Raw genomic sequence first — 16,797 nt, forward strand, 5'->3', positions numbered from 1 at the left:
ACCTATGTTCTGGCGGTTCCGGATCCCTGGGTGATGTGACGTCTGCGGAGAAAATGGGTCGGGAAGAGCCTTTATACTGTAAGAGGCGCAGTGTGTCTTTGTCTGCTTTTTTCCCGGTGCTCTCTTTCGTGATAGGGTTTCGTTCCTGCAAAGGGGAAAAAAAAACTATCGTAACCATAAAGCCGACGCCGCCGTCTAGACGAGACGTTTGATTTCTAGCGCACTTTGTCGCACGCTCTTGATCCGCTACTTAACCTTACCTATATTTCCCTTTCTTTCTTTTTTTTTTCTCTTTTTCCTTTCCTTTTCCGCCGTTTGCTGGCGGCACACTTTTTTTGTCATCGCGAGAACAGGGAACATAGCAAGAGCAGTGACGTCAAATTGACGTCACGGTAATAGAAGACCCTTGCCATCATTATTCTCCTTTCAGTCTCTCCCCTTTTTTTCTTCAATCTTTTTTTTTTCGTTTATCTCATGGAGCGCTTGTCTTTCTAGTTGTGTGCGTATTCGCCATTGCCTTCAAGTTAGCATATATTCAGTGATACCGACACTGAATGAAATAGACTGTACTAAGGTCACTTCTATTGGCTGTTCAGCGAATAAACGACGTCATTAATCCTGACTCCCGTATATTAGAATGTCCTTTACAATATGTCACATAATATTACAGCGAGGAAAAAAAAAGTCAACATTGTCAAGTGACATTTTTGCTGCTGTGCAAGAGCGTGAGGTTTTTTTTTTTTTTTTGCTGGTTTACTTCCATTTTTAAAACCACGACAACAGCGCCTTCTAAGAATTGCAGTAGGATTGACAGGCGGGCTAGTTGGTAAAAATTCATAATGGAATAATTGGAAGCGCAAACCAACGGGACACAAGAGAAGAGACAAACAAGCGCAGACTGAAACTCAGTTTACTCAGAGAAGAACTTATATACCAGAAAGATGAGAAAGGGAAACAACTGGGGAGAAGGTTCCACCTTGATTAGGATCGTCCAGAAACGATATTTCACAATCTAACAGTGATATAGACTGTGAAATAACACAACTATCAATATTCGTTTTAATAAAAAAAGTGTGGCTGCGTACCTGATTTTTCGCGCACATCTGTCTTATACAGCCATCATGACATGAAAACTAGAGAGATTGCGGAAGCCTTTTTTTTATTAAAAAGAATATTGATAGTTGTGTTATTTCACTGTCTATATCACTGTTAGATTGTGAAATATCGTTTCTGGACGACACCTGATCACGGTGGAACATTCTGCCCAGTTATTTCCCTTTCTCATCTTTCTGGTATATGATTTCTTCTCTGAATAAACTGAGTTTCAGTCTGCGCTTGTTTGTCTCTTGTCTTGCGTCCCGTTGGTTTGCGCTTCCAATTATTCCATTATGCCTTCTATGAATGTACCATTCCGGAAGGGACACCTTGCGAGGCTATGCTTTTATTATGAACCGCTCACGCCACTATTACAGGACAGTGTGGCGCTGCGGGAGATGTTTTAGTCGTGGGGCGACCTAAAGGTGTGTAGACTGATGCCTGCCTGTTTAGCCTGCCTAGGGACACCGGTAGATGGGAACAAACACTACAGCGCCGGTTTCGTGTGGGAGACGCTTTCCCTTTTGGCGAAGACGCAGCGCACCGTTGCTGGCGTTCTCATTGGAGCGACTGTTCGGCAGCGCTTTCCGCGACGCGTAAAATCTGCCACTCGCAGCACCGTTGGTTCGGTCTAACGCGCCCGCTTAATTAAGGACGTCTGAGCGCAGCATGTCTTGTGTCCTTCGGGCGCTCTCGTGGACCGAGATTACACAACGCGCAGTGCCTCGTGCTCCTCGCCCAATGTTTTCACTCGCTGACAGGTTATATCATGGCCCGAGCGCTTTCCGCACCCACGGCAGTTTTGGAAGATTCGCGAAAGACGTTTTATGTAGCCCGGTTTCTTTGTGTTTCTTTGTGTCGTACGCAAACGCTGATGCACCCGTTTCGCTCGGTCAACATTCTTTCTTTTTTCGTTTTTTTGGCTCCTCGTGCTTCAGATTGCATTCAAAGTTTACCAGTGACACTGCCAGTGCCCGCGCGTGAGCTGCCGTGCCTTTTCTGTGCTTCGCAGCTGGATGATATAGCGAGGTTCAGAATTTATAATGCAGCCGTGTAGAACTGAGAAACATCGTAAAAAGTTTACGCTGTGCTCGGAGGCCTATGCAAGGATACCTCGCAGCCAGCGTGAACCGCCTATCGGAGAACGTGTGCCTCAAGGTACCATACTTCATGCAGGTGTCATGCTTTAATAAGCAAGGACTGGACAGCGTCGCCAAAATGAGACACACGTGTTTCAATCGTTAAGCATGGCGCGATCGAAAGATGCGACGGACAGCTTGCGTGACGTAACTACTGGACGCGTCCCGTTGCGTAAGCGGCACGAGTTTTTGCAGTAGTGACGTCAGGACAGTGGAACGGGCGGTCTGAAAGACTCAAGAAGACTAGGCTGTTGCGTTGAACGTGACGAAAATGGCTGTCAGCACACGTTCTGTTCCCTTCATTTCAGCATTGTTTAAGCATGCGGTGCTTTCGCATTATGTCTGTACTGTGATGTGAAACTATGCATTGCAGTGTGCATCATGACGTAACTACCGGACTCGTTCCGTTGCGTAAGTGGCAAGAGTTCTTGCTGTCGTGACGTCAAGACAGTTGAGAGGGTGGTCTGAAAGACTGAAGAAGACTAGGCTGCTGCGTCGAACGTGACGAAAATGGCTGTCATCACACGTTCTGTTCCCTTCATTTCAGCACTGTTTAGGCATGGGGTCGTTTGGCATTATGTCTGTACTGTGGTGCGAAACTATGCATTGCAGCGTGAATTGAGTCTCTATGATCGGCCCTGTACTCAAGAAAAAAATTTGGCAGCATAATCTTACAGAAATCGGCGCATAAAGCAACACAAGCCCTCCTTCAGTACTTCAAGAAAACACCACTGAGTGACCGCCAGTGAAAGACGTCAACTGTGGTTATGTGTGTGCGCATTGTCTTTCCTTCTCTCTCTCTTTATCTCACTCTCACTCTTATCTCCCCATTCGTAGGGTTGGCAAACTGAACAAAGTGTAGTTAACCTCCCTATCTTTCCTGTATTTTTTCTGTCTCTCTATCTTCGCACATTTTTATTTACCAATCAACAATTGAGCAAGCTTGAACAAGTTACCCCAGCGCCATCTGCACGATACATTACAAGGTTAAAGTGTACAAAAGGACGAACAGTGAAGGTAGCACGCACGTATCGGCATTGAGGTGCTTGCCGCGATGTTTCTACAATGCGTTCGAGCTGCGTTCGAGCAAAGAAGTACATTCGCTATTCTCCTTTCCCATTGCGTCAGCGTATAGTTGCCAGCCACACGAGTCTTTGGGCTACTCTCATGCTTTGTGCGTTTTCCGCATCGTTTCCCTCTTTTATTTTTAGCATTGCCATGAGCGACGCCTGACTTGTTAGTCATTCCCCACAGCTATAATCTACCTCGCTCTTTTTCTGATCTTGAAGTGTATCTGCGAAGTCTTACGGAGTGCGAAACATTACACAAACGAATAGCTACCGTATCTGCGCGATTATAAGCAGACTCGAATGTAGGTCGACTTTTTGTCATGTGGTATACCAAAAAGAGGGGCGCAAGGGTGCTTTATAAAGGAAATTAATTCATGATGGCACTAAAAACAACAAAAAACCGGCAAATAGCACACCCAGGCTGAATCGATGTATAGCAAAGCAGCTAGCGAGAAGCAAGTCATGCTATGCATAGCATGCATGTCATGAGTTACATGTTAGGACCTCTCATTTATGTTCGTCATACAGTGACGTCATGCAATACCGAACTTGTATATCAAGCTAGCAAAACGGCCGTGAGTGCACCACGAGCGTGGCATGTAAATCATGTAATACATATGACATGGATTTCATGATTTTTCTTTTACTATCTGTTTTTTGTGTCTTTTATGCATACACGTCACGCAATACCAACTTTAACGCCTATCAAACTAGCAAAGTGGCCGTGAGCGTGCCATGAGCGTGGCATGCAAGTCATGTTGCACGTCACATGTCATGATTTCCACATGACCACTTGTTCGTCTACAGTCACTTCACGCAATACCGAATTTGGTGGCCATCAAGCTAGCGAAAGTGACGCGAACGTGCCACTGGCGCGTCATGCAAGTCAAGTTGTACATGACGTCTTCATTTCTTTATTCCCACTCGTCACTTATGTTCGTCATACAGTCACGCGATGCAATACGAAATTTGTTGTACATGAAGCCAGTGAGATGGCCGTCAGCGCACTATGAGCATGGCATGTAAATCATGTTGTACATGACATGTCATATTTCTTATATTACCGCATGTCATATAGTTCGGTCATGCAGAAATATCTCACCATGCCAATTTTCACATATATTAAGTTAAAAAAATGGCAGTGGAAGCATCGCGGCCACTGATGTTCCAGCGGCCGTAGTGTCATCATGCGTTCATGCGCGCGTGCGTGCGTATGTGTGTGTGTGCGTGTGTGTGTGTGCGTGTGTGTTGATCTGTGCCTGTTATGCGACTATCCGTGTAAATACCACGAACATCACCCCGCAGCTGGAATAGCATGTGAGGCGAAAAGCCCGGCTAACTTCTCCAGCATTTCAATTATATTAAAAGAAAAGCGGTGCACAAAAAGACGGAGACAAAGAAGAGAACCACACACAGCGCTGCACTCACAACTGAAAGTTTAATGTGAGCAACAAGAATGGCTCCGTCTTTATCTCCGTCTTTTTGTGCGCCGCTTTTCTTTTAATATGAATATACACCAACTCGCCCAACTTTCTATTCTGTTACAATACATTTCAATTATGTGTGCCTCTTTCTCTCGGCCTGGTGTGACCTGACCCTCGACCTTCCTCTTTTTTCCATCGCAGCCAGGTGTCGGAGCGTGTGTCGTCGACCTCCTCGTCGACAGCGGCCGGTGGCTCGTGCCTTGCCCAGGGCCTGCTTCTGGGGGGCTCGTCGGCCTCTTCGTCGGGCCTGCGCCGCAAGCCGGCGCCTCTCCTGCGGGCGCGCACCCTGCCGGCCATCGTGACGCCCAGCCTGTGCATCATCCAGGCGCAGCTGGACGCCGGCAACCAGCCGCCAGTCGCCGCCATGACGCAGCAGCACCGGCAGCGGCACGCCAAGAAGAAGCAGTCGCAGGCAGACTCCAGGAGAGGTACGCATTGATGGGACGCACGCATGTACCACTTCCGTGAACCTGTTTCTGAGCAGCGCCCCACCGCGATGGTCTAGTGGCTAAGGTACTCGGCTGCTGATCCGCAGGTCATGGGATCGAATCCCGGCGGCAGCGGCTGCATTTCCGATGGAGGCGGAAATGTTGTAGGCCCGTGTGCTCAGATTTGGGTGCACGTTAAAGAACCCCAGGTGGTCGGAATTTCCGGAGCCCTCCACTATATGGCGTCTCTCATAATCATAGGGTGATTTTGGGACATTAAAACCCACATATCAATCAATTATTTATTAGCAGCGGCGTCGTTTAGCCCTTTGTGGGGACTATAGTTTCAAAATGAAAATTTTTGACTAAGAAAATTTGCACAGCATAGAAAGGAAGCAACAAAAGGGAGAAAGGCAGGGAGGTTAACCCGAAAGACATCTGGTCGGCTGCCCTACACTGGGGGATTAGGGAAGGGGACAAGAAAGATGAGAAAGATGGAAGAAAAGGAAAAGAAATAGGGGAGAGCCAGAGAGTAAATTCAAGCGTGTAGAACACCACCGAAAGTCGGAGGCGTTCGCACAAGCCCGTCTTCCTCAAGAAACACAAGAGGGCTTTCACTGCCTTGTGGGCTTTCGATGGATGTGGACGGTGCTGTAATAGCACCTGCACGGAATGTGGCCGATCATCCAATCGCCGCAACGCGTTGGCAAGTACTCCTCTGTCTGAGGCAAATCGAGGACAGTGGCACAGCAGGTGTTTGATATTATCATAGGAAGTTCATTATAGCGAAGGCGTTGACATTAAGATTACTCCGAAGAGAAACGTACCCGAACCCAACCTTTCTCGACGAGCTTTATCCCGACGTTTACTTAACTAACACGCGTGCGAAATGTAGTGATTCAGCCACCTTACACCACATGTTCTGGGAGTGCCTGGCACTACGCGGCACCGATAGAGCATTGTCTGTCAAATGGGGCTCCGTTCTTAGGAGTTCGGGCATATAATCACAACTTTGGCCTTTCCAGAGGACCCACGCTACGGCGGTAGGTCTCGGCCTTACTGCCACGTCGTGTGCTAGGGCACGCACCCTCATACTTTCATGAATGAAGTTTTGTTGCCAAATCAAACCAATCAACATTTAGGATTACCGCGCATAATGTCTCACACCGTTTTCGGAAAAAGCCGGCAGAATCGGTTCCGAGGAAAATCGAAAAAAAAAAGGGGGGGGGGGAAGCTTGCATGTACCACTCTTTTCATAACGTGGCTTAAAAAGATGTACATATGAGTAACGTTCAGATGAAAAAAAAAAACAGAAATAGTAAGGTGCTGAAAAATATAAAGAATGAAATAAATAACCGTGAAATAAGATACAATGCAGAAAGAACTGAATTTGCATTCGCCAGGTAGTGGCGCTCGCTTGCCATGTCCGCTGTTTACTAAAGTTCAGCAGGCACAAAACTTATTTTTTAGGCCCGTGTGTTCAGACTTGGGTGCACATTAAAGAACCCCGGGTGGTCGAAATTTCCGGAGCCGTCCTCTACGGCGTCTCTCATAATCATATGGTGGTTTTGGGACGTTAAACCCCACAAATCAAATCAATCAACAAAACTTATTTTAAGTGTATCTATTTATTCGCCTATTTATCTACTTATTTATTTATTTACACGGCACTGACAGTTCATTTTACAAGCCATATAGGAAGGAGGGGTTTGTACAAGCGTATATGTTATATCAGGAAAGACTGATAAACTTAAGATCACCAGCCCGCCATGATGCGGAGCATTTCCATAAGCATTGATAAAAAAGCGCAAAACTTTAGCCTAAAAAAAATTGAAAGGCACTTAGGCTTCGCATTCAAGATTAGGTGACGACGATAGCCTAATAGGCCCTGGTGCGAATTGGCTTCTACATTGCTAACCCGCTTCGGCTCTCGGAGCGTGCATCACAACCGTGCCGTGAGGAAACGAACGAATTCAAACACCCGGCCAAAGTATGAGCACTTGTTGAACGCTCGGCCACCTTAAACTGGTGGCATGCGTTCATACTTGTGAACACTGTCGATCAAAAAAGCAAATATTACGCATATCTGAGGCACAACATCAATACGTAAGTAATAAGTGGTGTGCTCCTTTGCTAAAAATGACATAAATACGTAGTTCTACAGAAACTAGTGTTCCTTAGGCAGTGCTAAAAATGCCACGCTACACAGAAAAGGAGGCCGGCAGAAGAATGTATCGTCTTTCGATGACATTCGCAGCGGAGCGCGCAGGTGCGCGGCCATGTTGTTTTTCCTAAACTTTAGAGCCAGGACAATAACAAACTAGTATGGGGCGTGGATTATCGACCGTATACGGTGGCGAGAATTTATAAGTATGAGAATTCCCGTGAACGTCTGCACGAGGGAAGTTAACTCTCTTTTCACACATCGTTGCGTTCAAATTCTGCGAATTACGACTTTTTTTTTTTTTGTACGCGTTGTCATCTTCTGTGAATCACGAGCAGCCGAAATTCCTGTTCAATTGGGAAAAGAGGTTCCTAAGTTTCGCTAGGTTGACGCTTCTGCGAAGTTGTTCGTTTGTTTGTTGTTGTTGTTTTTATCTCTCTAAGCAAGCCATGAGAGCTATTTCCTGGCAGTACGTTGAGAGTAATTTAATCTCGCATCCTGTTTCAATTACGGAACTAAGTTACTGCTTTTTCCTTTAACCGTTCTCGGAGGGAATTCTTCAAAACAAGATTATCGAAGGCTGAGCCTGCCTCAGGTGATGAATTTTATTTAATTTTTTTTACTTTTTATATATATATTTTTTTCATTTTGCCATTTCGTGTCTGGAAGAATGATTTAAGTTTTACACATCCTTGAGTATATCAGTTCTGCATAACTGTAATAGGACTGATGAAACCCTCGAAATCTTTTTGCTGGCATTCCTTGTTACGATCATGCAAGATTACTTGTGCAAAAAAAAAAAAAAAGCCCTAAACGCCAAGCTCCATTATCCAACGTAAGCCTGTTCGAATTCGGCTGCTTGATGTTATTAAATTGGGTTTAGGTGATTTGCGATATTATGGTTCACTTCGTTATTAGAGCTGTGTCAATCTGGTTACCTGCGTATACTAACGGACCCGCTTGTTTCAAGGGACAATCAAGAAAAATAAGCAATGTTCTTTTTTTATTGGTAAACCACTCTTTCGCAACGTTGAATTCAACACTCTCACCGAGACAGCGAAATGCTTGGTAGCGAGAAAATTTGCAAAAGGAAAATGCTGGTCCTTTTGTTATTGTCGAAATAACAAAAGAAAATGTCGAGCCCCCTACAGTTTAGTTTTTCTTTTATTCCATACTGCAGACCTTACACATGTCCAAGCAGGGTGAAGGCAAAAAAAAAGAAAAATAAAGATAGCAAACCTAAATTTAGTACGTACAGTTTGAAACCATCACAATGTGACAGAGCGCATAAAAAAATAATTTCAATCTTTTGCAGTGTGAGGAGGAAATGATTTCGAATAAATCTGTTCGGGTAAAGTATGGTGCCATTGAAATAGGATGATAGTGGCGAGTACGCCACGATGAAGATGAAAAACACGATAAGCGGTTAATCGCTAGTTTACACTTCCAAAGCAGGTAAAGAATTTGTAAATGTGCGTTTTTTTTTTTTTTTTTTCAAAAGGACCTTCAAATGAATTTGGCAATTTTGTACAAACACATTGGGCCGGTAGATCAAGTCGCAAGAGTTATTTAGAGGCCGATTCGAGCTCTATGTTTAGTTTACGTAATTCATTGCTACGCTTCAAAGCTGCGAATCGCGGCAGATCGGGGCAGGTCGTTGAGACTCGGCCACGCGCGTTTTCAACCGCCCATTCACAAATCGACATGCTATTCGCCAGCGCACGTCGCCAGCTACGTCACCGTGGCGTCCGACCGGATTGGTTGTCATGGACTGTAGAATGCGCGGGAGATCCGCTGGTGTGGTGGCGGCTTCTGTCGGAGCAAATATGAACAACTCCGCGATTTTTGTCTCTGTTGCCAGACGGCCTGTGTGCTACCGGGAGCACTATGCGATGGCCTCCGAGACTGCGCGCAACCTGAGTGCCTGTGATTTCAGAGGTCTAGCCTGATAAAACCACTAATCATCGAGCGGCGCTTATGAGACCTCTGCGAACGCCAACGATGCCAACGTGCCTTATTATTTGTGGAGGACAGGCAGAGGTGAGAAGGATGGTGTGAATAATAGTCCGTAGCGGCCATGGTGCATGGCGTGTCACTAAACTTGTGGTGCGAATGGTTTGATGGTGCTCTAGCCTAAACGCTGACAAAACTTCAATAGGCCGTTTCAGGGTCTCTTTAACTGTCTAGGAATACTGCCTCGCATGATTAGCGTCGGAGCTCTGCTTGTTGTCCCACACAGACTAGTTCGCAGTTCGAAACGGCTTCAGTTTGAGACATCCCTTGTTAGGTCACTGTTGACAGCTGTACGTTGTAACTGGGTAAAGCCACATGACTGGCTGGGTTTTGCAAGTTATTCGCGGCTAATGGCTACAGCGCCAGTCTGAAACTTTGTACGCAGGCTCACCGGACAAGTCTGACTCGTCACCGCCCCAGTCTCGGCTCCTGACTCGCCGCAGTCCTTCGGGTGGTGCTCTTCGCCCACGAGGTCAGAACAACTCAAGTAGTAAGTTATGACGCGATGGGCCCGAAAGATGCGTGGACTTGTGTGCCACTCACGCACTCAGATCGTTACGGGAACCTCATATTGGCTCACGTTGCTCTAAGACGGCCGCTGACAGACCGTGGGTGCGTACATTATATCCCATAGTCGTTGCCAACATCCCACCTCCCTGTTCCACGCAGCACGAACCGACTACTGCTTAACGCCCTCAGAACGACGGTCCGGCGGAACGCTTTAATGGCACTCTCACAAATTTGCTCGCCATGTATGTGTCGATATGTATGTGACCCCGATCGTTTCCGAGAACAACTCTTTCAGACAACACTGCTCCGATGGCCGTGGACTCGCCTGGTCTCTACAAGTGACACTGGAAATTTCGGGTAATCTGAATCTGTACGACCACTCGATAGAAAAGAAATAGTTGCCCCACCTACCGGGCGTGAGAAACATTGTTGAACTTGATCTTCATTTACTTCGTCCTTTTTTATACGTTTTCTTTTTTTGCGTAATAATTTCGTGGTTCGTACACGTGCTGCGGTCTGCCATCTCGAAGTCTCACATCTTTGGGATGATCCCAAAGTACGCTTGTCAATCGCGCACTCGACATGCTCAGGTTTTGATCGCGATTGGAGCATGCGCCAACGTTCCAGAAATCAATGAACTGCATCAAGCGCAAGGCGGCAGTCAGAATAGCGCCCAGTGCCTTGATTAAACGATAACAAAGCATCAAACATGAAAACAAGAAGAGAACAGCTAGTCTTAAGGCTAGATAGCTAAAAAGCCGTTCAGTTACGCACTTTTATCAACACAATCGCAAATTTGGATCCCCCGATCGTCTCCTTGGGCTCAAACTTTGAGCTGCTATAAATTATGTATTTTGCGGATTTCTCGTCGTGCTAAATACACCTCATGCAGCAACAAAGTACAGTGTCTTTCTATAATTGCGATCTTAATTTTCATATATCAAATGCAATACAGTTGAATGGCAATATAACGAATGCAGATAAAAATAACTAGGCGGTAGAATAAAGTAAAGGAAAAAGGTCGTGCCACAAAACAAAAGCTGCGTATGTACATTTAAAGCAAATTTTTGGTCATAACGTCATTCCCGCGTCAGACTCGACTTCACTGTAAGGAGGTTTCGCTGTATTGGAGTCAAACGGACGCTGTGTTTTTATTCCCGTAACAAATAAAAACATTTAAGTTGTCTGTTTCTTGTGGCCAACAGCGCGGAAAATACAGACGCTAATTATAAGTGGATACGGCAAAGCGCTGTGCTTGCAACTGAACTTTTATCGAAAAACCAGTAGCACATATAACACATCAATGCTGTTGTTAGCCACAATACATCTGAACGAACTCACCCTGTATTTCATCTTACTGATGTTGTCTGCTTCACCATTATGCAAATTTGTGTTGCGAAAGGAACAAAATCTACAACACTCCGATAGCTCTTCACTATGTTTTTCCCGAAGGCCAGTCCGAACGAAAGGGCTAGAATCGAAGCTTTTTCGCGCTTACAAAAGGAATTAGTACCTGAAATGATTACGTTGCCCGCTCCGACGAAAAGCCAATACGCGCTTTCCTTTTCCAATTGACTCCGTCACTGCAATCGCATTAGTTCATTCGCACCGGGGAGAATTTCTTCGTGACAGCGCTGAGATCTAATCGGGAGAAGCTTGCGTAAGGTGCGGCAGAGCGGCGCCCGAATACCAACGTACAAAAGGAAAATTCAGGTGTTCCCTACCTTTTCTTTCTTTTTGTTTTCTTCTTTGCGGTTTCGTATATATAGAGTTCACCGCGCATTTAACGCAGTTGGCCTGGATGGACCGTGCGGCAGTCCGTGAGTTTGTTATCGAGAGGGAGGAACATAACGAAAATGGACAACCGCTAGCCAAAGCAAAATACTTTCTAGGACTCCGTGAAAGCAACAATGGCTACGAACGTCCTATGTGAGCAGAGCTTTTGTTCCCAGCTCAGTGACCCACGAAGTCATCATCAGTGTTAGCGGTCACTGTTTCTATTGTGCAAGCAGTTTCTTTCCCTCTTCCCTTCTTTCTTCTTTTCCGCCGTTCTTTTTCTATCTATCTATCTATCTATCTATCTATCTATCTATCTATCTATTGTTTAAACTATGGAAGTATTCTCAGAGGTCACCGAGGTGTCAATGGGTCAACCGCGTAGGGAGTGGGATTAGGGGGGAACTGCGGGATCTGGACAACGGGCCTCGGTCTTGATTGTCCGCGTGAAAAGAAAGTAAACAAAGGGAGAGGGGAAATAAGGTGTGATCGGAAACGGCTAAAGATTGTGTGCGCCGAGCGAAAAAAAAATCGTCAGACAGATGCGAGTGCTCGGCCGCCAGGCGCTCGCCGTTAGCCCGATGCTGTGACCACGAAGCCCTACGACTCCACCTATATTGGCGCCGTAAATTTTTATTACGACCGCAGCTTCAGGCTTTCCTGACTTCTTTTTTTCTTTCCTCCGCTCAGAGTTTCATGTGTACATGTGTAGCTCGATCCTGTCGGCAACGTGTCACTGTGAATGTGCGGAGTCGGCTTTCTTGCCTTGCTCCGCTGCATTGCGGGCGAAGTGCAGGCGTCGCGGGAATGGAGGGCGCCGCTGATGACTTCCGAGAAGAGCGGCTCGCTTCGTATAAGACGGGGCACCTCGGCGCGTGTGATCTGATGAGCCGTATACACCCCGTGCTGTGGTTATTTTGTGCGTATCTGTCTCCGTCCTCTGTGTTTGCGTTAGGGGTGCTTTGCTTTCGCCGTGCACAGTGCTGATTGCGTTAGCGGGGAGCTAGGTTCCATGAGATGACCTGCTTCATTCGGGTCGAGCGCTGTTTTTTTTTTTTTTGTAAGGTGTCGTTGTGTCGCTCACAGCAGTATAGTTAGGAAGGACCACTCCGTTCTTTCATGCTCTTTCTTTCCTGTGGAGCCTTTACGGCTTATTCGTTTATTGTTGTGCATGGGCATGACCTGGGCTTCAACGGCATTTTGATGGGAACTCATTTACACGCCATGTAAGTGGTGCAACTGTTTAAAACCATGGCCAAACAAAGGCGAAGCAATGAACGTGATAGCAACGAATTGGAAGGCCACGCGAAAAATGGCAAGCAGATCGAAACGTGCCCTGCGTTTCTCACGCACAAACGACGCACGAAACGTACTCACAGGGACAGGTGAACGCGAATGAGTGTCTCAGTTGTTACTTCGCTGTGTCTGAAAAGCGCGCCTTTTTCGCCAAAGGGGACTGTGCAGCGAGTGCAGTGACCTTTGTGCGCCTGGTAACTACAACAGAATCGTTCTGGTGAAAGGGCAAGGCGTACGATTCTCCCCACCGCGAGATAAGCGCGCGCACGCGTGAGCGTCCGCCCCTTTCTCTCCGCGCGGCTATACACGCGTGGGAGATCAGAGCGTGCGCTGCCGCGTCGTGACATTCTGGCAACGCGCGCTCATTGCGACATCTCGCTGGTAATGGTGTAAACGCGATAGTTCCCCTGAAATGGCCATCGCTAGGGGCAAGTGGTAGATATGAATAGCTTGCCGTTTCAACGTTGAAGGGGGGGTTCCTTCGTGGCTCAGTTTTTTTTTTCCTTCGTGGCTCAGTGGGTAACGCTTCGGGCTCACAAGCAAGCGGTTATACGTTCGATTCCACACGCTGGAGTCTTTCTTCTGAATTATTTTTTTATTTCTTTTCTCTTCATATATGTGACGCTATGATCACTGGGAGACGTGGCCTGGCTCATACCTCATGATTATTCTACTGTCACTTCATCATCTGCCTCTACTATCAGTCACTGCCTTCCTACGTCACATATGTATAGATACGTATTGATATAGGGTGAATGACGCCGACGCCCGCGGCAAAATCTAGCCGAGAGTGTCCATATAACTGCTATTGCAATAAAAAAAGGTAATTTTGTTAGCTCTTTAAAGAGCGCTTTGCCTCACTAATGCTCAATTTGCGGTGAAAGTTGCTTCGTGGAGTACGCGTTGACCGGGCATTTCTCTGCATTGCTTTTCGAAATCACTCGAGTCGTACGATTGGATTTATTGCTGTACAATACGAGGGCTTTTTATATGGCCAAAATACATCACAGTGGTTCGTGCAGGCAATCTGAGGTTTCGGGGGATCTAAACTCGCATGTATCTTCTCAATGGACGAAGGTATTGATGGGAAGACGATATCGTAGTGCAGTCGGAGATACAGCAAAATATTTCGAAATATAAGGTTTCTCGAATGCTCTCCGACTGCACTACGATACCGTCTTCCCGTCAATAGCTTCGTCCATTGAGAAGATGCATGCGAGTTTAGATCCCCCCCCCCCCCCCCCCAAACCCCAGATTGCCTGAAGGAACCACTGGGATGTATTCTCCCCGTCTAAAATGCCCTCCTGGTTTAGTTTCATTGCAAATTTATGTGGTGGGGATGAGATGTGCTATTGTGCTCACACCTGACTGCCTTCTTATCGCCCGTTGTCTTCTTTTTCTGTATTTTCATATGACCAGGCTGTTATACATTTGGCCACTGCCCTGGAAGCATAGGTCGGTGAACTCACTACTGAGTCGACTCACCTCGACTCACTCGGACTCATATCGACTCGTGACTATATAAGTACGAGTGAGTTCGGCTAAAAAAAAATGGGTGAGTCTGAGTACGAGTGAGTTAAAAGTGCAATATACATTGCTTGAGAGAGTCGCACGAGTTCCACGTTCTTTTGCCGGCCTAAGGTTCTATCTGGTCATCTTCAGCATTACTATCAGCCTTACCTAGATTCACCTTCATACTTACAACTACTCACAGTTATTCCAAAGTAGTGTCGTTCGTACACCATTTCAATATTTATTGGTCAGAGGCACGAATTACGCAGGCAGGTGCCTTGACCTCCCCTCCGCCAACTCTTCTAGGGAAGTTCTTGTTAAATATGTCTTATGTTGTCATCTCTTTAAAAAAAAACAGCCTTACTGGCTTGCAAACACTCAGAACTCGTTTTCGAAGATGCAGTGTCATACGGCGGTAAGAAGAGCACCGATTACGTGAGATATTGGTGTTTAAAAACATTGACACCAATGTCAAAGAAGCTAATTCTAGACTAATCGACTAATGAGCCGAATCAGTCGGACTCACGCATACTTGGATCAGCCTGTGAGTCTGAGTCTGAGAGAGTCCGAGCAAGTAATGTTTTCCTTATTCTCAGTCCCGGTGAGTATGGCTGAAGAAAAATTCAGAGACTGTGAGACCGAGTGAGTCTGGCTCAGTAAATATTTCGTGAGTGTGGGTCCGAAGCTCAGATTATATTTCGTGAGTGAGTCTGAATGACCTGCTTGAATGCCGATAAGACTTTGCGCTCAACGTACGTACTGGCACTATTGTGGCTACAGACGAAAACGCTGGAAAATTCTATGGCTCTAGTACGAAAATTCAACGCGTTTGGCCGACGACGGTGGTGGTGATCATGACGATGATCACAATACTACGCGAAACCTTACAATACGAAAGCGCATGCCGGAATAAATATCGTATTATTCTTAACTACGTAAGTAGAAAGTGTTGACAAAGACTGGAAGTTTTCTAAATGACTAACAGTTACTTAAGTGAATTTATCGTATATGTGTCAAAGCATTTCAAAATTGTCGCGGTGACACTGCTATAATATTATATTTGCTGCATTATTATATTTGCTGTGTATCAATATTCGCTGCATTGTTAACCATGTTATATTTTTGTTGTTTTCTTTAGCACCCTTGCGCAAAAAAAGGGGGTAACTTTTTTAGTTTCATCAGGCAGTATCTGCTGTAGCTTTGCTATTATAATAACTGGAACCTCATTATCTTTCTAACTATAAATTGAACTCACTGTTTTTGGTTTGTGATCGATAGCCGATATAATCCATTAGTGTGCCCGGACCAAAATGTTACTGTCGTTATACTGGCATCCACGTACAGTGAACAAAAGCAATGTCAATGCCACAGCGCTAATAACTAATATCGCGACAGTCGTCGATAACTCATTCGTGTCGCTCCTACGGTTATCCAGAGACGATGATAACGCGCCGTCAATGCAGCAGCACCGCAATTCACTTTCAAACCATACTGTGTCTCTTCTTCCGGATAAAAAAGCCACGGACTGCAGTCTGACGACGTGGAGGGTCGTATATAATACATGTGCTGGACCACCGCTGTACTTATCGATTTCCGAGCGGATGGCTTCCCGTCGCCGAAGCATTTGTATTCGCCTGAGTGGAAACGGTGAGTCAGTGGAGTGGTTGCAGCCCACTTAAGTGGGCTAAGGAAAATAGGAGGACACTATCGACTAACAGCTCACACTCAGTAAAGTGATAACTTTACATGCCCCATCGGACGGGTAAGGTGACCGCAGGTGTCGATACGAGTGGGGCAAAAAAAATAATATATTTCACAAGATGATCTTTACAAAGCCAAACTTTGTAAAGTCACCGCGTCGTCACAATGTCGTCCCGTTACGTGACGTCACATAAAGGGTTATTACATGACATTGTCGCTTGTTTAATGTTGTGTCGATTGCAGAGGTAAAGGAAAACCGGGGCAGGGACGGGATGCATTCATTACCTCCCGAACTTGGAGGAAATTCAGGAAAACGTAAGGTGGTACAGAAGCCTTCTGAAAGGCGGCTGCTTGAGATCAACACATTGACTGAAGAAAAGCAGAAGTTGGTTTTCGCCTTCCATTCGCCTAAGGTGAAAGCATATGGACCATGTCACTTTTTAATTTTTTTGAACACTCCGCATCATTTATTTATTTCGTCCACTGTCTCAAGTTAGCGGCATCCACTGCGCATGGAAGATCGCTGATTAGCCCAGATAGGAGGCATTCTGATAAGTCATGGCTTCTTCTCAGTATTCGGTCACTCACATTTTTTTTTCGGCGTGCCAA

At 46.0% G+C, this 16,797-nt stretch overlaps 1 protein-coding gene across 1 annotated transcript in view; it reads left to right on the forward strand.

Moving 5' to 3' along the window:
* Positions 1-4,941: 4,941 nt before the first annotated feature.
* Positions 4,942-16,797, forward strand: part of wake (ankyrin repeat and fibronectin type III domain containing protein wide awake) — a 194,576-nt gene continuing 182,720 nt past the window's right edge. Inside the window, exons 1-2 of the mRNA XM_037430900.2 lie at positions 4,942-5,216; positions 9,779-9,865. Coding sequence (XP_037286797.2) covers positions 5,153-5,216; positions 9,779-9,865 — 151 coding nt within the window. The 5' untranslated portion in view covers positions 4,942-5,152. The remainder of the gene's footprint in view (positions 5,217-9,778; positions 9,866-16,797) is intronic.

This window comes from Rhipicephalus microplus, chromosome 7 (genome assembly GCF_043290135.1).
Source record: "Rhipicephalus microplus isolate Deutch F79 chromosome 7, USDA_Rmic, whole genome shotgun sequence".
NCBI lineage: Eukaryota > Metazoa > Arthropoda > Arachnida > Ixodida > Ixodidae > Rhipicephalus > Rhipicephalus microplus.